At 41.7% G+C, this 25466-nt stretch overlaps 1 protein-coding gene across 2 annotated transcripts in view; it reads right to left on the minus strand.

The window, feature by feature from the left end:
- The window catches only part of fbln7 (fibulin 7), a 249864-nt gene that overhangs the window by 219738 nt on the left and 4660 nt on the right, over positions 1-25466 (minus strand). Inside the window, exons 3-9 of one of the 2 annotated variants that reach the window (XR_014569866.1) lie at positions 24771-24868; positions 24272-24350; positions 17710-17835; positions 16747-16884; positions 14146-14283; positions 12283-12421; positions 7043-8291 (exon numbers count right to left, since the gene is read on the minus strand). Coding sequence is in view for 1 of the 2 variants with exons in the window: in XM_083775312.1 (XP_083631438.1) it covers positions 7916-8291; positions 12283-12421; positions 14146-14283; positions 16747-16884; positions 17710-17835; positions 24272-24350; positions 24771-24868 (1094 nt within the window). In the remaining variant the exon portion in view is untranslated. Of the gene's footprint in view, positions 1-5904; positions 8292-12282; positions 12422-14145; positions 14284-16746; positions 16885-17709; positions 17836-24271; positions 24351-24770; positions 24869-25466 lie in introns of those variants that run through there. The other variant, XM_083775312.1, reaches the window with a different exon arrangement.

Below are 25466 nucleotides of genomic sequence, written 5' to 3' on the forward strand. Positions count from 1 at the left end.
TGGAGGAATCTTCTCATGAAATACAGTATGGAGCAATAGACTATTTATGTAGGGTCATGTTCAGCCCCCTCTACACTGCAAAAGCCAGAGTGGAAAAAAAGAGGGTCCATAGTTACACTTTCAGATTTAATGCTCAGGATCTTACTGTATATGTTTCATCTCATCACTATTTATTTTTTGTTTAAAGTGTACTTAACAATAATTGTAAAAACAAAAAACACACACACATTGTTTACTGTGACTACTGCAACTCCGTTTCATTGTTTGCATCTTTTTACCTGAAGTTTAAAGGGCGGCAGATCATGTGTATATTATTTCTTGGTTTTTGTTCTTTTTTCTTTTTTTTTTCTTTCATTGCTTCAGGCAAGATTTCACACTTTTAAGCCTGATTTAAACGGGTGTCGTGTGCAGAGAATAGATGACCTAAAGCTTGTAGATTGGCTATTTGTGGCATGTCATACCAGCCCGTTTGACAAAGTAGGCTTTATATCACAGTTAATCTTATCATTTATTTTTGTGGGATTGACTGTGAATATACTGTAGCTGGCCTGGTGCTGGTGTCGGTCAGTGTGGTACGTATGGATTTGGAACAAGTCTTCAGATGTGTTGTCTTGAGCACAAATGGTAGTTGGTTCTTCAAACCTTTGTTGGTCCAGCCATTACTGCACTATGCAGCAGAGTGTAGAACAGTGGTTCTCAAACTACGTTTTATTTCAAGGACCCCCCTCCCCCCAATAACTCTGAGAGTGCACTGTCTCAGAGTTAACAGACGTGTGAGGGTCTGTTTTGAACCCCCGCCTCAAGGAGCCCTGAGGTGTCACTTTGAGAAGCACCGGTCTAGCCATGCCTGCACTCTGCAGCACTGTAGAACGCAACTATGAGTTCCAGCACAGGCTCATCATCTGAGCACTTTTATAATGTAACTATTAAGATTTCTCTTCCTTTTTGTATGAATCTAGACACTCCCATGTACAGTATGTGTCAGAGAAACCTGGAATCGTTTTTTGCTTATGATGGCAAAGTATTTCGTCTGTTATGTAAAATTATAACCACCTGCCTTGGACTTTTGATTATTTGTACAGATGGGCGTTTGGCTGATTCTTGTGATACTTAATTCCACAAGTGGAGAGAGAGGTGTCTGGGTTATATGACCTGTCTGTCTTTCTGGACTTCACATTCAGAACCAGTCAGAGAGCTTTTAATCGGAACATTTTGCCGGTTTCTTTTTTTTTGCTTTCCTCCTAATGCAGAGAATACACCCAGACTAAAATGTTAATTAGACATAGAGAGGTGTGTGTGTGTGTGTGTATTCTCTCATCCGAGTCTGATATTTAATTGTCAATAAATAATAAATATATATATTTTACAAAGATTTGTGCTCTTGCCCTATCTGTATCTAGAGGTCGATATTACCTCTGTACATCATGTATTATACCTACATGACATACATTTTTCAACACTTTATAGTAACTAAGTTGTCAAATAATTGTGGAGTAGAAGTATAGTTACTTTGCAGATTTAGAATATTATTACAAAACCCTATGTTGTACTTTGGCTATTAAAAAATAGCCGATCTACCAGCTCATGTGTTGTATCGCGTCGTCGTAGATAGCCTATTTTTTTTTTGGGGGGGGGGGACTTTGAAAACGTACATTTGGCGTTTCTTCCACTACTGTATCACTAGTAGTTGACAGCTGTTTCTTTTTAGAGTCGACATGCAAAGACAGTATCCAGTAGGAAAGTCACTACCATGAGAAACTGCAGAATAAATCTTTTCGATTACTAAAACAAACCCCAGTGTACTACGGAGTAATTTAATTGAAACAAAAAACCAAAATAGTTGAAATACTGTGCGGAAAGAGTGAAAGAACAATGTTTTCTTAGCAAAGTGACTGCAAGGAAATATAAAGAAAACCTTACCTCATCAGCTATAAGCAGTGTCGGTAATAACTTTGTATTTAAAATCTAAAAGACTACCATACGTCATTACAATATATCACACTGTTTTCATCAAAACAACTCAAAACAAAACGCAAAAGTGATACTCTGTAATCAAAAATGTCATACTACACTATATACCAGAGAGTGGCCTTGTGGTTAGAGTGTCCGCCCTGAAACTGGGATGTCGGGGTTCGATCCCCGGCCGGGTCATACCAAAGACTGTAAAAATGGGACCCTCCCTGCCTGGCACTCAGCATCAATGAATGAACGAATGCTGTACAGTTACATGGTAAACTTCATCATTTGCATTTATGTTATACAAAGAGGTACGTGACACCAAAAAGGTCTAGGCTGAAGCCGATGCTTATTTTGCCTAGCTTTTTTTTTTTTTTTTTTTTACAAAATACAAAGGAAACAAAAAAATAAAGCAATTTTTAGTATTCTTAGTCTGACAGAATGAGAACTTTCAGATGGAGAACGGTAGGATGGAAGTTACAATGATCAGCCGATTTAAACTCAAGCCAAGAGTGGAATATAGAACATGGGTTGGATTGGGGGTCAACCAAGCATCAACCAATCCTATGACTGACTTTATATATGGCTTCAAAAAAGAGTGTGTGTGTGCGAGAGATAGAGAGAGAGAGTTAATTTAGTGTCAATATTATGCACATGTGTCTAAATTAAAATGTTATTGTCTTTTTATGTCCAATGTATTTGTATTTAGTTCATAATGAGTATTTGAAAGGCATTTGAAATTACATAAAAATGTAAATGTTCAATATTCCAATTCAAAAATAGCAAAACATTATTCAGGATTTCAATTCAAAGCAAAAATAAAATCTACAAGCTCAAAACACGTCGCAGTGGCATGCGTTTTGAGCTTGTAGATTGTCTATATTTGTTGCGACAGTAATATGCAATGCACTCTGGAGTGAGTGGAGTGAGTGTGGTGTGGACATATAGTGGCCATCTCCATCGTCAAAGTTGTCCATCCCTGATCTACATGATGAACAGTCTGTTTACAGTGACATCTGAACATCTCAATGATTGCCTCTGGTGCTGGGAGGGATTCGGTTGTAACTGGTTTCAGCTGGCCCTCCTTGTCCTTGTAGTTTTGGTTTTGTGTAGCGTATTTCAAACACTTTAAAGTTCAGTTGATCGGGGTCCCCCAGGGGTCTATACTACTCCTTTTATCCCCATACACAATATATACTGAAAATGGCCGATCTATAAGGTAATGTCGCAATGCATCAGGTCGATACGCACTGTAAGCTTGTAAATCTCCCATTTCCACAGTATGTTTTCCTATTTTTGCTGAACATTGGCCTGTTATGACATGGCCAGAACACTGATGGGAGCTGGCTTCATGTAGTTAAATGGGTAAAGCAAAGAGATGTTGTTTCAGGGGGGATGTAGCACGCTCTACCAATGCCCCTGGAATCTGGAGAATTTGGAATGTAGACATTACTGTTATTTTGGTCTCTTTTTTTAGGGGGGGGCTGTATGCCAATTTTGCAGGTGTCTTAATCCCAGGAATGTTTCACAAACTTCAACAGTCTATCAATATAGGATCACTTCTACCCGGATAATAGAATATTATTGTCAACACATGTTGCGATAACATACCGAAATTACGCGTAATGCTCGACAGATGTTCCCTTTTGTTTTATTATATTAAAGGGGAAAAAGCTTGTGCTCAGCTGTGTTTTAGTTATCATTTCTGGATTTTTTTAAAACTTTTGATTGGTGGCAACCACACAATGCAGTATCATTATAAAAAAAAACTGTTCGGTTTAGCCTCAAGGCCCTCTCTCTGAATGGATTGAATTGGAATGAAATGTCATTGTCATCTGAACAGGCGAATGGCTTGTGTTATGTAGGCTGTGCTTCTCTCATCTGTCCTCAGCGATATCCTCAGTCCTCCTGAAGAAGCTGAGCACAAGCTTCAAACAAAGGACTGCAACGTGAGAGCGCTGGCGTGATTACTGAAGGAAGTATAGCTGCAGCTATTAGACCAGTGGTTCCCCAACCTTTTCTGGATCAGGGCCCACTCAGAAATCTGTTTGCGAGGGCTTTAAATGCACGTGGCGTGGCCCACCCATCTGACCACTTAACACAGGAGCCAAATATCTCTGTCAAGGTTATACAGTAATAATGAAAAAATACCAGGGTTTATTTACATAGATTATTTTAAATGTTTTCAGTATGTTTTCAGTATGTATGTTTTCAGTATACAAATCTTTTGAAAACTCCATCGCATGAGCTTTTTCAAATGTCCGAAATGTACAGTATATAGGGCTGCAGTGGTTAATGTATGTTTTGTAATAATAATCCAAATCTACAAAGTAACTAGTAACTAAAGTTGTCAAATAAATGTAGTGGAGTAAAAGTACAATATTTGGAACCCGAGATGTAGTGGAGTAGAAGTAAAAGTATTTTAATTCTCAAATAATGTACAATTATCTTGAAATGTACTTACTTTTCACCACTGGTCTGACTCTTCAGCACCAAGCCCCTCCTAAAGGGTTGCAATGCTTTTGATGTCCTTTATTACCGTCTAAACCCTTGGATGAAGATGGAGAGTAGGAGACACACACATTTGGGAAGGCGCATAGTGGAGTTTAAAAGAACCCGCAAGCCGTATATGCCAAATCAGTTTGGTATAGAGCGGTGCGCACCGCACGCCTGCATTGCAATGGAGATGTCCACGGAGTCACTGTCAGACTGCTTCATCTCTCCTTATTCTCCTACACATCTCTTTGTAATTTTCCTATAATCAGCAGAAGTGAGTGCCTGCCATGCACTTCCAGTGCGGTGCAGCACAAGTGAGACTTCAAGGCAGCAACCATCACTCTCCATGGGCTATAGTAGCCTGGTTAATAAACCAGACCGAATCAGCCGTTTTTTGCCTGCCGGCGGATTACGGTCTGGAGAGGCTCAATTGTACGCCCATTTCCTACACCAGAGAAATGGGGCGGCCAATCGGGACACGGTATGCAATATGGGCGGGCTTTGGTACAGTGACTTTCAATGCTTGAGACCTTTGACTGACAGTAGCTCTGACCAATTGCGTCAAAGAGAAAATGTTTCAACCCGCCCCCCTGGAAATGAAATCCAAGCTGAGCCTCCCCAGACTAATATCCCGCGGTCCGTGCGATATTAGTCTGGTTTATTAACCAGGCTAGGGCTATAGACCGTAAGGCTATGAAGCAATATAGCACTGGGTTCATTTTGTTACCAACTCTCCATCATATAGCTGGGGGCCACCTGGAACCCCAGCAAGGACCACTGGTGGTCCCCGGAAAACCACTGCTCTAGTATTTCCCAAATGCCAGCGATACCTAAACTGTGAACCGGGGCCCACTACGGTGGGTCGTGAGTGCACCCCAAAAATGGGACAAAGTGGCACCCCAAAAATGGGACAAAGTGGCACCCCAAAAATGGGACAAAGTGGCACTCCAAAAATGGGACAAAGTGGCACCCCAAAAATGGGACAAAGTGGCACCCCAAAAATGGGACAAAGTGGCACCGCAAAAATGGGACAAAACACTAAGATTGCATTCATAATCTAACATTAATCTGAAACGCTTGAATCAACTGACTGCGGGAAAACACAAATGTTACTGGCTTACTGCTGCCGAATTAGTTACATTTTTGCTAGAAACAGACCATATCAAATATGAGTGACTAACTCATCTAACGTAAATAATACAGACACCTCCCCGACAATATTGCAGAGACAGTTTGTTTAATTTTGGACCACAATTCTTCTAGGAGACGATTGTATTCTCCATAGAGAAATCACTTCCACAAACCAGGGGATGAGTGAGTGACGTCAGGACTTTGGTGCTCTATAGGGATGTTCGGATACGTTAACATCCACTTAGTTTTCAGCCATGCATACATGATACATCAGGTTTAACATTTGAAATCATAGCCAACAGAGTTCAAGCATACACAGGATCATCAGACAAGACTTTATTTCAGGTATGGAAAAACAGTAATGTAATGACTAACTAAGATGCCAGATTATTGTGCACTGCACTGCACGCCTACCCTCTGTTATTACGGTTACACAACATCTTGATCATACAGTATACGGAGTAGGAGTAATAGAGGAAATGTGACCAAGTACTGCACGTAAAGCCTCCCTTAGTTGTTAATAATGGTTCATTTAGCAAAACAAGACTGTAAAAAGACAAATATACAGTATATGATGGAAGATAAACATGCTGCACATAATGCAATGTAAAAAAAAAAGTGACAATAATTATTTCCAATAAATTAGAGCCATGGGAACATTAGTGTGTCATAGGGATTCATGACTCTCTTGAGATAAGTCTAGGGCAGTGCATCAATCCCAGGGTTCACACCTGAGCCACGCAAAGAAAGGCTACTATAGGTAGGGTGACCATATTATTAAAACAAATTAAGGAAAATAAGAAAATAAAATAACTAGACCCTTAATCACTGAAAATCTAATTTAAAAAGTAGTTAAAATAGCCAATCGCCATGCTCACATTGCATTGCGTGGTGAGCTTTTGCTATTTTCACAACTTTGGACAATTTCTTTGACATATTTGAGAGAACATGATAAATATCTGTTAAGCATTCAAAACTAGTGTTATTTTAATTAAATAAAACTCAGACAATATGTAAGATTTGTTGGGATTAGGTACACACAGATTGAAACCGGGACAATCCTGGCCAAACGGGTACATCTGGTCACCGTAACTATAGGAACCCCCCCAAATAAAACTAAGTAACAGCCATAAAAGCAACACCAAAAACAAAATGGTACCAATCCTTGCTTTGGGCTGGCTTGTCAATCTGTTTCATTCATTCAGTCACTCAATCAATCAAACTCAGTCCCAACATCAGACATACTTTACACACTGAGTCAACTTAAAAAAGAAAATTGTGCCATATATTCACCCGTACAGTACAGTATGCTCATAATCAGGGTTCAATGTGTACAAAATAAACCGGGCATTTTCATAACCACTGAAGCCCTATATATTTAGCCGATATTACATCTGCTGTTTTTGCTATTTTTGAATAAAATAATAAAATGGAAAAAATCCAAATACCGGTATAAAACACCAGGGTGGTTAATATGATTTGTTTTGTATTAAATTGTGATATCAGACACTGACAGTGAAGTCTACATTTCCCAAAAGGAAATGCATGAATTTAATTTAGGCATTAACCCTGAAGCAGGGATAAAACATATCCCCACCGGCCATTGCAATTAATGACCAGAGAGGGCATATCAAAAGCAGAGGTATGGATTCCCCACCAGCAAATTGAACCCAGCTCATAATATAACTCTTTGGTCCCTCGCCCAAGTCGCCCCTTTGTTAAGTTTGAACATTCTTGGACCTCAAAGTATAACATTTGGCCCGCTGGACAAAGGCAGGCCTGTGTGAACAGACCCAACGCAATGAAACTCCGAAAAACTCAAGTCAGTGTACACTTCATAAACTCCTCCACATCCTTCTCTCTCAACGTCCCTCTCCACCTCCTGGAAAGCAACGGGGGTCACCAACATGTCCGTACACAGACACATGTGTCCGTGGCAAAGACTTTGTCTTGTTTGTGGCAAATTTTAGATAACTTTTTTTACCCACCATTAAATGTTCATATTTTGATCATAGACCCAATTACTGAATGTCAAGTCTCCAGGTTTTCTTCAGAAGAAGTATGACAAATGTTTTATTTGGAAGGACCCCCTTAACTCTAACAAATGGAACCAAATGGACCCTTACGGGTACATTTGGTTCCATTTGAACACTCAGATTTACAGACTATATGGTCATATGCTATATGGCGTGCTATATGGTCATTGCTCTTTCTGAGTTTCCGGTAATAATATTGTCAATTTTGTCTGTGACAAAAAATGGAATCTTGACAAAAATGTCCACCACACGCCAAACATGACGATGACCCCCACTGGAAAAGGAAAGTCCACCCTCTAGAAGCTGAATGGCGACACCAGAACATTGACCTTGGCCACGTGCTTGGCCTGGAAGGTGCGATCGCTGTACTCGGACATGTCCACGTCGATGCTGATGTCCTGCGGTCCGCGCAGCTGCTGCACCAGGATCAGCTCGCCGGTCTGCCTGTCCGAGCGCTGCATGACAAACATGCCCCGGGGGTTGCCCTCACCGACGATGCCGAAGCGCAGGCTGTCGGGCCCGGTGCGTCCCGGCGCCGAGGCCGTGGCCATGCGGAACAGTGTGGCCGGCGCCTGCAGGTTGGACGGCAGGGACAGGTAGTGGAAGGACACAGTCTTGGGAGCCAGGTGGCACGAGCGGCTCTCCATGGGACAAGGATTTCGCTCGCATTGACTGGGGGGGGGACAGGAAAACAGCCACGCGCACACACGCACACACACACACACACACACACACACACACACAAATGATGAATGGGGCTGCAACTAGCCTGGGCACCATTTCATTTCGGTATATGATCCGGGCTGGAGCCGGATGATATGCTTACGTCATGTTGTAGGCAATGGTTTGCCTACCGCCGCCTGTTCATCCTGTCTGGCGACTACAAAACAATACTACAACATGACGTAACCACATCATCCGGCCACAGCCCGGATCATACGGACTTTTGAAACAGAGACCAGGCTTTCCACCGCCTCGGAGGAAAGCCTGATAATTATCACCTAATAATGGTGATGCGAGGTTAGGCTGCAACTATAAACAGTATTTTTCTATTAAACTATTCTATCGATTAATTGTTCAATTAATCGAATAATTGAGCAGTCCAATAATTTATTAGACTGTTATTCGTCTCAACTGCTCAAAATTGAGAAGCACCTTTTTATATTTGTAATTTATTCAGATATCAACAAATCGAACATTGCAACTACGTTGTGCACATCTACAAGCTTGCAACACGTTGAGAGGTTGTATTTTCATTTTTCATTGTTTAAAATAATTGAAACGTTTCAACTATAATGACATGTGTAAAATAGGTATTGAAATAGGTATTTAAATAGGTATTTGTTTACTTTATTAACCCCTAAGATGAGTGTAGCCATTTATCATTTAGAGCTGATATTTTGTATTTCATTTGAATATTTTGAACATTTCGCCTTTAATAATATATAGTTTTGTTACCCGGTACATAAAGGCACTACATAATTCATATATGCCCTTGGGAAAGCACATGCAAAGCATAGTTATTTCTGTGTGATTTTGACAATTTACAATTTAGGCATTTAGCAGACGCTCTTAATCCAGAGCGACTTACATTTAAGCAAAACAAATTACAGTACGTCTCAAAATGTCATACACCTCCAGCCAACAAACACAGCTGTGGGTAATTTCTGATCACAGTAAGCTGTGAACTTGTCCCCTGTGAACTGATCCTGCATCTCATCAGTGTTGATTTTGTAGACTAAAACTGTGACGATAAATGTCAGGAAATGTTAAGAAGGGACTAGTGGAGATCCAGTATAAGTAAAAGACACAATTCAGTAAAATCAGCCGTAAAATTGTGAAATCGTAAAAAAGTTTTTAAAGACAAATCAAGGCCCGCAAAAATGCATTTTTGACGACAAAATCTCACCTGTAGATTTAGTCGACTAAAATCACATGACATTTAGTCGACTAAAACTAGACTAACACTAAAGCATTTCAGATGACTAAAACTAAATTACATTTTATTCCAAAGACTATGACTAAACTAAAAATCAAAATGTGTCGCCAAAATCAACACTACATGTCATCATGTTGCTTTTCCATGTAATGCCCAGTTCCCTGGCCAACGTGTTCCCTCATTCAGCTGGCAGCAGAGCAGTGTTGCACCACATTTGACAGGACTGCATTGTATGTATGCCCTTAAATGAGGTTGTTTTGCAAGTGACTGGCAAATGCAATGTTAGAATGAAGCCAAAAACACTTTTTCTAACTGTTTGGCTTTGAGGAAAGCACAGATTAAAAATAAATAAAAATATAACTTTTATTGATTGAAATATAGTTGGCAAGTATAGGCAAGCTGATTTTCAACATGGACATGGTTCACTATAACAGGCTTATTCCAATCTGGATACAGACCAGAGGTCTGCTTTCAGCCAATGAGCAACTTCATGGGAAGACGCACCTTTAATGTACAACATGTATTCTTTATAGCAGCGGTTCCCAACGTGGGGTCCGCGGACCCCTAGGGGTACGCGACGCATAGCCAGGGGGTACCCAAGCCCCCTCAAAAAGAGGGGGCTTGTGAATCATGGTGTGTGTGTGTGATATGAAATGTCCAGTACCTCCCCAGTGCCTCCCCAAGTGCCACCCCAGTGTCTTCCCTGCAGTGTCTGCCCAGTGCCTCCCCAGTGTCTGCCCAGTGGCTCCCCAATGTCTCCCCAGTGGCTGCAGTTTCTCCCCAGTGCCTTCCCAGTGCCTCCTGCAGTGTCCCCTCAGTGCTTCCCCAGTGCCTCCCCAGTGTCCCCCTGAGTGCCTCCCCAGTGTCCCCCCAGTGCCTCCCCAGTGTCCCCCTGAGTGCCTCCCCAGTGTCTCCCCAGTGCCTCCCCAGTGCCTCCCCAGTGTCTCCCCAGTGCCTCCCCAGTGTCTCCCCAGTGTCCCCTCAGTGCCTCCCCAGTGTCCCCCTGAGTGCCTCCCCATGCTCCCCAGTGTCTCCCCAGTGTCTCCCCAGTGCCTCCCCAGTGCCTTCCCAGTGCCTCCCCAGTGTCCCCTCAGTGCCTCCCCAGTGTCCCCTCAGTGCCTTCCCAGTGCCTCCCCAGTGTCCACTCAGTGCCTCCCCAGTGTCCCCCTGAGTGCCTCCCAAGTGTCCCCCCCGAGTGCCTTCCCAGTGCCTCCCTGAGTGCCTCCCGAGTGTCTCCCCAGTGCCTGCCCAGTGTCCCCCCAGTGTCTCCAATAGCAATACAAGAGCAATAATACAAATCAATCTTAATTTATTAATCTTATTCATTAATTATTGAATCAAATTAATTAATTAATCAAAATGTTCGACGCAAGAAGGCCCCCCTGCGGCCTGCGCCCAGCACCATGCCAAAGCTTTTTCCTGCAGGAAACACTGCTTGTGGTTGTAAATATATTGTTATCTGTGTTGCGAGGATGAGGGGGTACCTGGAAAAATATCTACCGCAAAAGGGGTACCTGGTCCAAAAAAGGTTGGGAACCCCTGCTTTATAGGATGTGATGATAATTTAGTTTATGATGACATGCTCTGGTTTGAATACGATGACGTTGAGCATAAGTTACACACCGACGTCCAGAACAGTGGAACACTAGGAGTTGCAAGGTATTCCGAATGTTGGCCTAAAAAACGCTCGCCCTTGGTTTTTTCCGCCGACCTCACGTTGACTGCTCGCTCGGTAGGGCACATATTTAGGTTTTTACTGAGAATAAGGTTAGAAATAAGTTTAGGGGTTAGGCAATCTTTTACTGGGGTTAAGTTAAGTTAGGAATACGTTTTTGGGTTAGACAGTTTTACTGAGGTTAAGGTTAGGAATAAGGTTAGGTTTAGACATAGTTTTACTGAGGTTAAAGGACAACTTTAGTTTTTTTCAACTAAGGTTCATGTTTTAGGTTGTTATTAGAGAAATTTAAAGGTGAGTGTTCATTTTCTTTCATTTGCTGCCTCCTTTTGTTTTTGGGATTTTAGCAGTTTTTGACAGGGGGGCGGGGGCATTCGAACATGGGGCTAAATATGTGTTTTTTTTACAAAATATTATGGCAATTTATTTTTTTATTATTTACTATAGTCCTAATAAACCCCACGAAATTACATCTGACCACAAAAGATCACAGGATCTATTGAATATGACAAACTGACATATTGAGCCTATACACACAGTATAAGCCTTCCCCCAGTAGGGTACCTTCACATTCAGTAGATCCTGTGATCTTCTGTGGCCAGATGTAATTTATTGGGGTCTAGTAGGACTATAGTAAATAATACAAAGATAAATCACCATAACATTTTGTAAAGAAATACATATTTAGCCCCATGCTCGAATGCCCCCCCCCCCAAATCCCTAAAACGAAAGAAAGCAGCAAATGAAAAAAAATTTACACTCATCTTTTACTTTCTCTAATAACAACCTAAAACATGAACCTTGGTTGAAAAAAACTAAAGTTGTCCTTTAAGGTTAGGAATAAGGTTAGGTTTAGACATAGTTTTACTGAGGATAAGGTTAGGTTTAGACATAGTTTTACTGAGGTTAAGGCTAGGAATACGTTTAGGTTTAAAAGTGTAAGCATAGTTTACTTAGGTTAAGTTTAGGAATACTGCAGGTTGAGCAGTTCCGCCGGCTGTACGCCCTGTTGGTTGGTAAACGGGTGAGTTAGTTGTTATTCCACTTACAAGGGTGACGTCTTGACATAGCTGATGTCACCGTGGGAGCGGGGACACTCGGGGCTGACACACTGGAATCCTCCGCCTGTGTTGATACAGGTTGTCCCCTCACTGCAGTTGTGCTGCTGGCTCAAACACTCGTCCACATCTGGAAGACAAAAGAGCAAAGGAAGGCATGCAGGAATGAGACAGAGAGAAACAGGCGGAAGAAGAAGGGAGACCATTTCGCTTTTTCATAAATTAATATTCTACTTTGTCACGCAAAAATAACCGATCTACAAGCTTGTGTATTGACCATGTTTTGGCTAGTTTGTAAAGGTTTGGAAAGTGAAAGTGGTTAAATTGAATGTGTTTGTGTTTTTTGAAATGAAACGTATTAACAAGAGCTTGTGACTAGTAATAACTGCACAAACCTGGAACATGGGTTATTTTTCAGTTTCCTGAAAAGGTAACAGTTTTAATGGACAGACAAGGTTTCCACCCAACAGTACTGACAATTTCTGCTCCAGTGTTAATTTTGGCAGGAGATTTTATTTTTAAGCCCTAACATGCAACTATACTTGCAACTAGAGATGTCCAGATACGTTATCGGTATGGGAAAAGTATCGGTATCGACCCTTATTTGTCATATCAGGTCATATCGGTATCGGTGAATATGCCAGTCTAACCACCAATCCGACACAGGGGTAAGGGGTTAACACTATGGCAGGTAAATAAAATGTTGGGGCATGTGGAGTTTGCTTTCGAGTTGCCTAAACTGCAAGTGCACATTTGAGTGAGGAGTCTGCTATAAACACAACACGAGATATATAGCTATAAACACAACACAAAATCACAACACTGGTATTGTTGTGTATTCGGTGTCGGTATCAGCTATCGGGATCGGATCGGGAACAAAAAAACATCCCTACTTGCAAACCGACCCAATGGCATGTTGCAAGGAGTTGCATTGGTGTGGTTTGAGCCTTAGTCATAGTCTTTTGAATAGTTTTCATTTAGTTTTAGTCACATTCTAGTCACCTGGAATGTTTTAGCGAGTCTAGTTTTAGTCGACTAAATGTCATAAGATTTTAGTAGACTAAATCTACAGTTTATTTAGTTGACTAAAATGTGTTTTGGCGGGCCTTGATGCTGTCGTAATGACTGATTTTACACTTGCTGAAAATAAGCGATCTACAAGCTCACAACGCGTCGCAGCTTGCAGATCTGCTGCTGTCTTTTACTTATACTGGATCTCTTGTCCACTAGTCCCTTCCTAACATTTTAGTCTAGTTTGTATTTGTTGACAAAACTGTCAGTATATTTAGTCTTAGTTTTAGTCATCGTAGCTTAGTTTTTATTTAGTTTCCATTTAGTTTTCGTCAGTGAAAAAAGGTAGTCCACGAACATTTTCCGTCATAGTATTAGTCGACGAAATCAACACTGTTCTGCCCCCCGCTTGACTGACATCCCTGCTTCCTGGTTACCACAGTCCAGGAACACGGGTTGTGGGTGATTGTTTATTTGGTTCTTCCAAGTTTAGTCTCCCCCCCCCCCCGCCCCCCCAAAAAAACGCCTCATGTCCTGGAGATCCCGTCTCGCAAGGGGAAAGGGTGAGGTCACTCATTCCACTGGTCTGGCAGGCAGCGTTATAAGCTTCAGAGGTGCAAATGAAAGTATAGGGACGCCGGCCAGGGGGGGCTGACTGACTCACAGACAGACACCTCCGCGGGAACCCATGGCATCCACCGCTATAAAGTCTCTTTTAATGCGGTGAGCTAATGGGTTCACAAAGTAAATCGTCTCTGATGTTACGGCCGGGTCTGCCGCCAAGGGGGCCTGTGTGAATGAATGAGCCTTTGTCTTGTGGCGTTGTGCCTCTCACTCACTCACCCTCGCAGCTCCGTCCGTCTAGCAGCAACTTGTAGCCGCTGGGACAGGAGCAGTGGTAGGAACCGGGGACGTTCACACACTCGTGGATGCACAGCTTCCCCCCTTGGTCCAGCCGGTACACCTCACACTCGTTGACATCTGCAGAGAGGGAATGAAAAGAGGAAGACATGCATTGTACACGTGTCATAAACACTTGTGACCATGTCCATGTGTAGCAGACAAGCCCTGAGAAGCGTTAACATCTGCCGTTGCCAAGAGGGGGATTCCCAGTTGGATGATGAGAGCTTCGGTATATGTTTGGTTTCCCACGTGGGAGACCCAGGGATTGAATTTTGTAATTTAAAGGACAACTTAAAACATTTTTCAACCAAGGTTCATGTTTTATTTGCTGTCGCTTTCTTTCGTTTTAGGGATTTTAGCTATTTTTGACAGGGGGGCGGGGACATTCGAACATACAGTATTTCAAATAACTTACTACAGGACATGGAAATGTCTACTGAAAACACAACATCCACGCAGAGGATACTCAATTGTACCTGCCCCTCAACACCCCAAACCCAAAATGTCTATCCTCCCTTAAGGCCTGCCTAGCCGACCTACAAACCTGGATGTCTGGCTGCAAATTTTCTTCAACTCAACAGAGACAAATCCGAAATCGTCCTGTTCGGCTCCCTAACATCCAGATCTCACATACACAACTGTCTTGATTGACTCCATGTCAGTCAATATTACACCAGTGGCAAATAATCTGTATGGGTGTACTACTGAACCTTTGCCTTGAAGCTCAGGTGAAAACCGTAGTTCACCTGCTTTTTCCACCTACGCACTATCTACAGAATCCGCCCAGTCCTTTCCATCCCTAACCTCCACAAAGTCATTAATGCCCTTATTTCATCTCACCTGGACTACTGTAACGCCCTTTATTCCAATCTCAGCAAGGGATCTATACACCGCCTGCAGTTAGTGCAAAATGCAGCTGCCAGACTTATTGTTGGGACCAGGAGGAAAGAGCATAGATATAACCCCAGTTTTAGCGACACTGCATTGGCTGCCTGTAACCTTTAGAATTGATTTTAAGATTGTATTGTTGACTTTTAAAGCTCTTAACGGCCTGTCACCCCAATACATATCTGACCTCCTGGAACCCCATGTTGTTAAGCACTTTGGAACATTGTTTTAAAAGCTGTGTTCATACTGACAGATACAAAAGATGCAACAATATAAAGTGACAGAGCATTATCTGTGTTGATCTTGTTGACATCAGCAAGCGTCCGACAAGGGAGACATTTTTTTATGAAAGCATAAACGTGGGCTTTAAAAGAACAAAAAGAAACTGGCTGACAAAAATAATTGCTTTCCCACCAAATACAAGCAGCCTCAGCAGGAGTTTTGTGGAGAGCGAAGTAGAGTGGAAATGGTAAAACAACACTTGAATGTTTTGTAGCTGCAGTTAGCTCAACTTGGATTATTGCTTTGTCGATTATGTAGCAGATATACAAACCTGTGTCGGCCTTATATCTTCACGTTGCTGGCTTCCATTGCTTTGACTTGACTAGCAGTAGTAGATAGCTAGTCAAGTCAGAACAATGGATTTCTCCAGTTCATCCAACTCAAAAGGTTAATTTCCTAGTCAGTTGCAAGGACACTGTCATCCAAAGATATGCACCCTGAGTAGCCACATCAACATTGCATTCACACATTCAACATCAAGTATTTTTTCCATGACTGCACGAAATGTAAAAAGAGAAGTTACCAAATCCAATCCATCTTAAAAGCAACTTAACAATGACCTAAATAGCTGCTAATCAGCTTGAAACCTCTGGAGAGAAAACATGTATTTATTATTTATTATTTATCACTGCTTCACGGATCGCTGTCGAGTGTTAGTCGTTTCTTAGCCCTGGTCCAGTGCTAGTCGTTTCTTAGCCCTGGACCAGTGCTAGTCGTTTCTTAGCCCTGGTCCAGTGCGTCAGCGAGTCTCTCACTCGCTGACACTCTGGACCAGTGCTAGTCGTTTCTATGGAAGCCCATTTCGACCTCTGAAAAAATGAACCACTGTATCCTTCATTAGATGCTGAATAGCGAGAATAGCCGATTTACAAGCTCTCAACACGTCGTGACTTCTGGCAATTTTATTATGTCTATTATGAAATGCTCGTAATAGATGTAACCTCTGTGCCTAGAGTCACAGTATGTGTTTCTAATGTAATTTGGTTTCAACTTTGATGTGCCTTCTTATTTTCTATTAATCTGCTGATCTATGTTCTATAAGAAGCCATTGAGTTATTATTTCATGTTCAATATGGCATTGAGAAACCCCGCCCAAGACTCACCTATCAGCCTACACTGATTGAGTGATTGGCACTCACAATGTTTGTGGCACCACCTGGTGAGTGTGGCTCTGTCAGTCCAGGGTAAGTGGAGAGAGAGACAGCTAGGATATACTTTGCATGGAGCAAAAAGATTATTTCCCAGGTCTTGCTAGTCTATCCAGTAATGCGTTTCCTTACATTTTTGGTTAAACCACAGACCTTATAAATCACCTGGGGAAAAAAAAGAAAACAAACCAAACACTAAACAAACAGATAATTCAGGCCTCACCCTGGCAGATGCTGTTGTCTGAGGTTCCGCTCATGTGGAAGCCTGCGTCGCAGCTGCAGTGTTGAGCTCTGTCCACCTTGGCACAGCGAGGTCTTCGACTGAACGCTGGGTCATTCATTACGCTCCACTCGGGTGGCGCTGTGTGTGCGCAAGACCAAAAGTATACAAGATATATAGCTTATAGAATTCACCCTGCGACACATACAGTACATATCACACAGTGGTGGAAAAAGTACTCAAATGGTATTACTTAAGTAAAAGTATCAATACTGAAATATAGAAATAAGTAAAAGTCCGGAATTCAAAGTGTACTTGAGTAAAGGTACAAAAGTATTGGGATAAAAATGTACTAAAAGTACCAAAAGTAAAATGACTCATTATGTAGAATGTTCTGAGTTTTCAAATGTATACAAATATTTTGAAAATAGCAGATCTACAAGCTCACAATGCGTTGCATTGGCAATTTTCAAATAGACAAAATGTATTAAGCTTATGGCTTAAAGGTATATTCAGTGATTTCACTTAATTCAAATATCACTTATTTTTTGGTTTTGTTGTGATAATCCTCCCTACTATAGTGTGCTGGCCATATAAGGAGTTCCTCCCTGTCCCCAGTTAACCCCTGGGGGTCAAAAAACCTTAGGTTTCGTTTTTGACTCTCTATCCTGATTGGACGAAAGGCTGGGTCCCACAGCCAAAAATGAAACCTAAGGTTTTTTGAGTGAAATCACTGAATATACCTTTAAGTGGTTAATGCATGTTTTGTAATAATAATCCAAATCTACAAAGTAACTAGTAACTAAAAGTTTCAAATAAATGAAGTGGAGTAAAAGTACAATATTATGCCCCTGAGATATAGTGGCGTAGAAGTAAAAGTATTGGAAATTGGAAGTACAAATACCATAACAGTACAGTATGTCCATTTTTCATAAAAAAGCATGCATGCATGCATTACTGACTGACCTGTCTGGGTTTGGTGTTGACAGTGGGAGCCACTCCAGTTCTGGGGACAGGTACACTTGTAGTGGTTGACCCCTTCCACACAGGTCCCTCCGTTCTGACACGGGTTGCTGTCACACTCACTCACATCTGTGGGCATTGCCGCATTGGTGAGGCTTCTCAATATAACATCAACGTTTCAACTCTAAGTACAGCAGGCCCGGGCGATATGCCGGTGATTTCAAACTCTTACCTCGATTATGATTAATACAGACAATGAAGAATAGGGAAAATATTACAGGGCTTAAGGGTTAGACTAATCCATTTGGTTGATTATTAAAAAGAAGTGAGGCGGGGCGCTCCTATCATCATACATCATAACATTCTGGGCAATTAGAATTTGCGTCCTCACCTTCGTCTTCAACACAATGTTTACACAAACACTCCAAAGCTGGCCATTCATTTTCAATGGCATTTAATGTTTGTGTTGGGACAATGTTTGTGTTTACACGCACCCTCAAAGCTGGACATAGGAGCCCTCTTATTGGTTCTCAATGTCGGTTTCGGTACATTATTGGTTAATAACTGCCTACCTAATAGGGTAGGCAGGGGTTCTCAAAGTCTAAACTCAGTTGCTTCAGAGGGACTGTTCACATGCAAGGAAATATATTAATACAACAGTCCAATACAAATACAAATGATGACTGGTCCGATTGGTATGCCTGAAACAGAAGGTCTTGTGGAGTGCGTTGTGTGTCCCATGTAATAGAATACAGGCTGTGTTATCCTTCCTGTCCTGGGTCATATAGGGTTGTGGTGAGACTGGGTCTGCCCAGGACTGATGATAACTGACACTGAGGAATGAGAGAGGCTGCATGGTACCATCATTTATGGACACAATTCTTCATATTTCTCCTCTTCGGCAGAGGTGGAAGGTAACTACATTAGGTATAGGGTAACTTTAGGTTAAAACAAATAGGTAAAAAGGTATTTTGTAAAAAGGTAAAATCACTATATTCTGATAATCATTGCTATAGAGTGTTTGTTCAGTAACAGTGGTCTCCCTGTCTCTCTTTAATAAACAGAAAATACATTTTCAGGTATGTGACAACATTTCAGCCAATCAGGAGAAAGTAGCCATTTATCAGCTTAATTGTTTTAGTGTTCCAGACTCCAGTTCCAATTTTGTCTGTTCATTGCTTTGTGTCATCACTTACAATTCCACTTGTTTAATCTGTATCCCTGACTGAGTTCTCTATCCTGATTGGATAAAATTGGTATCCCGACCTGAAAATGCATTTTCTGTTTAATAAAAAGCTGGACAGACATGGACACTCCTGTTAATGAACAAACACTCTATAGCAATGAGTACTAGCACAATATAGAGCATTTTAACACTTATTTTAACCAAAGAAAACTACTTACCCTACCTTTAAGTACTGTACTTCAGTACAATTTTGAGGTACTTTCACTTTACCTGAGTACGTCTGTACAGACAGTGCACTCACAGACTGATGGTGGTCCGTGAAATTAAAGAAAAGTGTTTGAGAACCATTGGAGGAAAGGAAATTTACACTGATGTATTACTTGGAAGGTCAACTTGAGGTTCTTTTCATGGCCAGAATCAGGGGCTGTGAAGTCTTTAGCTGTCAACACCTCCACCCAAGGCCCTTTTAAAATTCTTAACGTTTTTAGCAATACTTCTCAAGTTCTCACACTAAAACCCTCACTCATGCTATTTTACAAAATATGCTGTAGTTTCCACTTTTCACCCCAAACATGTGGGAATTCACTGTTTTAGTGCAAATTCCTTCAATGAGGTGGACAGTATGGAGCAACAGTAAAATGATGACCATAATAGCAGGTTGAAGACACCTCAGTATGTCTAGAGGCCCTTTGCTTCCCCAGCAAAGATGGCCATTACAATATAAATCACCCCCACTCTTCTGCACCATTTTAACTATGGAAACATCTGATTGCCTGCTGTCAAAGCCTTGGTTCAGGAAAGAGGTGGAGTGTATTTAAGCAATAAGCCACGAGAGGTCTCAGGTTACCGGGTATTTTACACTGGCTGGGGGCGTAGGCAGACCCGAGGCGCAGCCGAGGGTCTTCTACCTCCCAAGCTAAGGTAAGCTGGGGCCTCGAGTGGCTTATTGCTTTTCTAAAACGGTTACAAACATATAGCAATATTAACCTAATAAAACTATTGAATTCACAAAAGTAGCTACGCTTTGCACCACCAGAGCGAGCAACATCATTTCCTTGTTGTGCTCGGCAAGTAGGCTATGTGACGGGAGAATAGCGCTTGATGTCTTTACGGGGCTGCCTGGAGCCACACATTCACAGTCATATGAGCCGGGCGGTGCTTAGACGCCTGCACGGCATGTGTTTGTAAAGCAATCAAGTGCTCCCCTTCCCCACTTCAGCTACAAGGCTGCAGGATGATACCTTAGAGTATATATGAATAGAGAAGGCACCCAGAGGAAACCCTGAGGCGAAATGGACATAGTGGCCGGATTTGTCATTGCAGCTCGAGCCAGCGCTGGTCCGTTGACTATCATTGCGCGCGTTCATGTGTTTGAGGCCATGACACGTGAACGAATGTTTCATACGTGAACGCGCACAAACGGCACAATGATAGTCAACGGCAGCGCGTTCATGTGTTTGAGGCAAATCCATCCCAGAATGCACTCTGTTCCTACCAGGAAGGAGGAGTGAAATCGCCTCATGCGCTTTTGAGCAACTTAATGCAAGTGGATGGGAGGAGAACTCGGGTGTCCTCTCTATTCATATAAAATATACTCTATGGATGATACAAAGTGATTGAAGGAGTGGGTTATCGGTGAAATTTACACCGGTCACGTGACGGTAACCAGACAATCTGAATGAAGTATTGGGACTACCCGTTTTAGAAACAGTACATTTACACTTAAGTTAAAACCTGGACTCCCTATTTTGGTCGTGTCATAATAATAGATGAAGATTTTCCAAAATGTTCAAAACATTTTTAAAAAATAGCTAAAATATAGCTGATCAACAGGCTCAGAATCCGTCATATCGCAGATGCGTAGCTTGGCTATTATCGCGTGAAACCATCATACGACTGATTGGTTAAATGGAGATGCCGACGTGCTGAAACCTAACATAAGACGGACTAGAAGCTGCTGTAGATCCCAGAGAGACATTCCTGTGTGCCTGCCCTAAACTTGTTTAGTCTGTTAAGCTGCAGGAATCAAAACGGACAAATAGCCGTGCTCGCCTCATGACCATTGTTTTTATATCCAGTACTAAGAGCGTGCTAGACGTGTAAAAAGTGATGACTGAGGGAGTTGAGCGCTGCCCCTGCTCAACTCCAAAGCCAGAGGCCACGGCTCTGAGGCCACTGTATATCGTCCAAAGATTTACTATTCAGGATTCAAATTTGCAAATAGCAAAAGCAACACAAAACACACCGCATTTTGAGCTTGCAGCTCTGCTACTTTTGATACTTTTGTGTGACGTAGTATGCTCAAGTAGCAGGGCATTAATTTGTGAAAATAACTAAAAAAGTTAATATTTAAAACTCCCATGGGATTTACATGCTCACAATGTGCACGGCACATTGTGAGCTTGTAGATGTGCTATTTTTGCTGCTTCTGTTACACTATAACGTAAAACATAAAATAAACAGCATAAAATGATGAAATATGGAGATACAGTACATGAGATTTCTGCCCGACAGCAAGGATATTCGATAACTTCATTGGTCGCTCCACTGCAGTGTTGATTTTGACAGCGAATAAAAAAAGATCTGCTATTTTCAGCATTCAACACTGCCAACAAAGTGTAAAATGACTTGTGTCTTTTACTTATACTGGATCTCTTGTCCACTAGTCCCTTCCTAACATTGTAGTCTATAGTTTTTATTTGTTGATGAAATTGTCAATATATTTAGTGTTAGTTTTAGCCATCAGTCATATAGTTAATTTATTTAGTTTCCATTTCGTTCTCGTCAGTCAAAAAAGGTAGTCGACAAACATTTTCCGTCATAGTATTTGTTAGTTGACAAAATCAACACTGCTCCACTGTTTGTTTTGCTAGCTCTAGGGCTCCCTAACATGAGCACAACACGTACAAAAAAAGGCCCACTTGGTTCTCCTGGATATTTTTAGGCTTTCTTTGACATCGATGTTTTCCACTCTGTATCAATCACGCTTTTCAAGCAACGGCTACATTTAGAGCTATCAGGATAGACTTGAAGCACCCGAACAGAGATAATACTGTGCAGGTTGGCTGCTTTTTCTGGCCCTCTTCAAACACCAAAGTCAACAAACTTGCACACATTTTAAAGCCACTTGGAATGTCATGGAGGAGGCCAGTGTTGGTGGAAGATGTAGTCAGCTCTTACCTTAGTAAGATCTGTAAAATGTGACTTGAGCTAAAAGTATTGTGTCGAAATAGTTAAATTGCCAAAATAAAAGTACAAGCTCTTTTCAAGCTTGTTAAATTGTCTCTTTTCAAACAGCTGAAGGACTAAAATAGGACTAAAGTGGTTTATCTATGTTTTGTAATAATACAGCAAAGTAACTTGTGACCAAAGCTGGAAATTGAAACACGTATAGTAAAGTAAATTTACCCCAAGCTTGTACTTAAGTAGATGCACTTAGTTACTCTCCACCACTGCACACATTTTGAAGCGAGCATGCCACAATGTCTGGAGGCACGCCAGCTGCGAAGGCTGAAGGCGCTATCAATAGCATGCTTAGCATACTTGCGTGCTATGGGACCATGGGTCTGGGCATAGTGTGTGGACCTAACCCCCTGTCCAGTGGAAGCCCTCCCGTCAAACAGCCCAGGAAACATAATCAGCCGAGGCCCGCTTATTTTACAGTGTATGGACAAAGTACCCAGCAGGCAATAGAACTGCAAGTGAAAGTTGCTCAGTCAAATTTGAGCTTGAGTACTTGCTGGAGTAGCCTACTTGCTTTAAAAAAAAATACTGCAGTATTCAAAAGTATGAATTAGAACTAAGGTACATTTCTTTTTAATATCAATGCGTTGCTGTAGGCCTATTGTTATTTTGCCATTTTCCAAAAAAAAGTCAAAAGTACAATAGTCTTTGAAATGTAGATACTGTAGTGGAGTCAAAGTCATAAGCATCAAAATAAACACTCAAGTAAAGTACAGACACTCAAAAATGTACTTAATACATTATAAGTACTCAAGCAAATGTTTTGCTTTGTTACTGTCCGCTACTGGTTCTTTTACAGTATAGGAATGGAAACAGAAGGGGGGAGGTACCCCACAGTGGAATGCGGTACAGGTGTTTTGCTGTGTTCTGGAGACATTTAATGCCATTTTAACGAGGCCTTCATTCAGTGTGTGCTCGGAGCCCCCAGTCTCCACTAAATAATGGCTCTTTTCTTTGCCTGTCTTATCTGTTTTGTGCGGGGAGGAGGAGAGCTCCCACCCCCCCCCCCCTCCTCCTCCGGGCTCACGGGATGCTGCCTCTTTCAACCCCGCATTCAACGTTCGGCCGCCCCGCCCAAGGTCACCCTGAATGGGGTATGGGGATTTTTTTTCCCTTGCTTTTTCTTTTTTTTTCTTCTTTTTTTTACCCCCAACAGACTGAATAATGTGGCAGACATAGCATGCTATGAGCCACAAGGCATTCCACTGATTCACTGGAAGTGGCAATGGATACAGACTGCAGTGGGGAGGTGGAGGGGTAACTTCTAAATTCTTGATTCTATATGAGAGAATCACACGTTTCTCTCCTTCCTCAAAATGTACAAATACACACAAATAAGTTAACAGTCCCCGTTCGGTTACACCAGTGGTTCTCAAACCTTTTAAAATTTCACGGACCCCCTAGTGTTGTAGCGCAATTGATGCAGTTAGAACCAAATGGACCGGTCCATTAATTTTGGTTCCATTCGTGCAGTCTCCGAGTTTTTGATGTCTAACTTTGTGGCCCCAGCAGGGGTCCTTTGAGAACCATTAAAGGTATCTTTAGTGATTTCACTTAATTAAAATATGACTTTTCTTTTTCTTTTTTTGTGATAATCCTTCCTACTATAGTGTGCTGACCATATAAGGAGTTCCTCCCTCTCCCCAGTTCTCCCCTGGGGTCGTTTTTGGCTAGGTGGCCAATCCTTCATCCAATCAGGATAGAGAGGGGCCTTCCTCCAATCATGATCGAGCGGAGGAGGGCCTTGGTGTGCGTGCTGTTGGCCTGTTGCATGTCCCCCCACTGTAGAGTGTGTGCATGTGCACATCTTGTATACCGGGGCGGACCGGGTTTTTTTTCCAAATCACCCAAATCACTGAATGCTCCTTTAAGTTATGGAACCATTTTTGTCCATTTGGTTCCCCTTGAACCCACTCAAGGACCCCTGGAGGTGCACCGGACCGCACTTTGAGAACTACTGAGTTACTCGATACTTAAAGCGTGAAGATTTACGACATAATATATATTTTACAACTGCGATTTGGGCAAATCGTTGTTAAATTGCTAGGTGTTAGATCCTGATGATGACATTGGCCCACTTTACAGTCCCGGTGTTTTTACGAGGCTCGGGAAGCTTTTGAGACACACTGACGTCACCTTTGCAGACGGCGTTGACCCCGCTCCAGCTTCCATTCTCCTGGCAGACACGCGACCCCGGGCCGGCGAGGTGGTAGCCCTGGGAACAGCAGTGCAACACTTTATCCATATAATCGATTATAAAAAACAAGAATGACACGTCATTAACTGTCAGGTGAAACAAGCGCTGTCTGTCACCGTTGTGCGTCTGTCCCCCCATTTTTGTATTTATTTTTTCCCTATCATTTGTTATTATTTTTGTTTCTCTGTGACAACCTCGCGGCCGTTGTTCGCATTCGTTTCTGACATGCTTTGGTGGGTCCAATGACTGATTGTGTACCTCCACTTAGCTCATAACATTAGCCGCTATTCTAAGGTTGTGAGGCTCTAAATAAAAAATAATAAGAAATGATTTGTATAAAATAAAGTTTTCGATAATTTGATTAATTGAAAAAATATATAAGAAAAAGCAATGGATAGAATAGTTGCTAATAAAATAATGGATAGTTGCAGGCCTTACCTGGGAACAGGTGAAATGGACCTCGTGACCCACAAAGTACTTGGATCCAAACTTGCGTCCGTGTGTAGGAGCTTCCAGGGACGGGCAGCCGGTGGGAGCTGTGGGGGAGATGGAGCTTTGTCACAACCTTGTATGTATTATTATTATTATTATTTTAAGAACATTTTAAAATAGTGAAAATAGCCAATGTACAGTACAAGACGTGTTGTGAGCTTTTTGTTTTTTTTACTTTTGTGACCCTCTTGTAGGATGAGGAAAAATCTGAAACACGGAGATATATAGGAGATTTCTGTCTGACAGCAACGATGTGAAATAACGTGATGAAATAGTCAGATTTTAAACAAATTCTGTATTCATTTATATTAAAAATATGAAATAGAAAAGATGCGTTGTGATTCGTGAACTTCTGCTGAATTTCAAAATAGGCCTTAAGTGGTTAATGTATGTTTTGTAATAATAATATACAAAGTAACTTGTAATAATAGCTGTCAAATAAATGTAGTGGAGTAAAAAGTGTAACCTTTAGCTCTAACATGTAATGTACACTGTAGAGCTATAGGCCTACAGTATTGAAAATATACTCAAATAAAGTACCTCAAAATTACTGTAGGCCTGAGTGAATGTACCTATAGTTACTTTCCACACTGGTCAAGTGAAATAAAGTCTGAATTATCTCTGCGCCCAAAATAACAGATA

The sequence above is a fragment of the Protomyctophum parallelum genome (genome assembly GCF_964188405.1).
Source record: "Protomyctophum parallelum genome assembly, chromosome: 10".
NCBI lineage: Eukaryota > Metazoa > Chordata > Actinopteri > Myctophiformes > Myctophidae > Protomyctophum > Protomyctophum parallelum.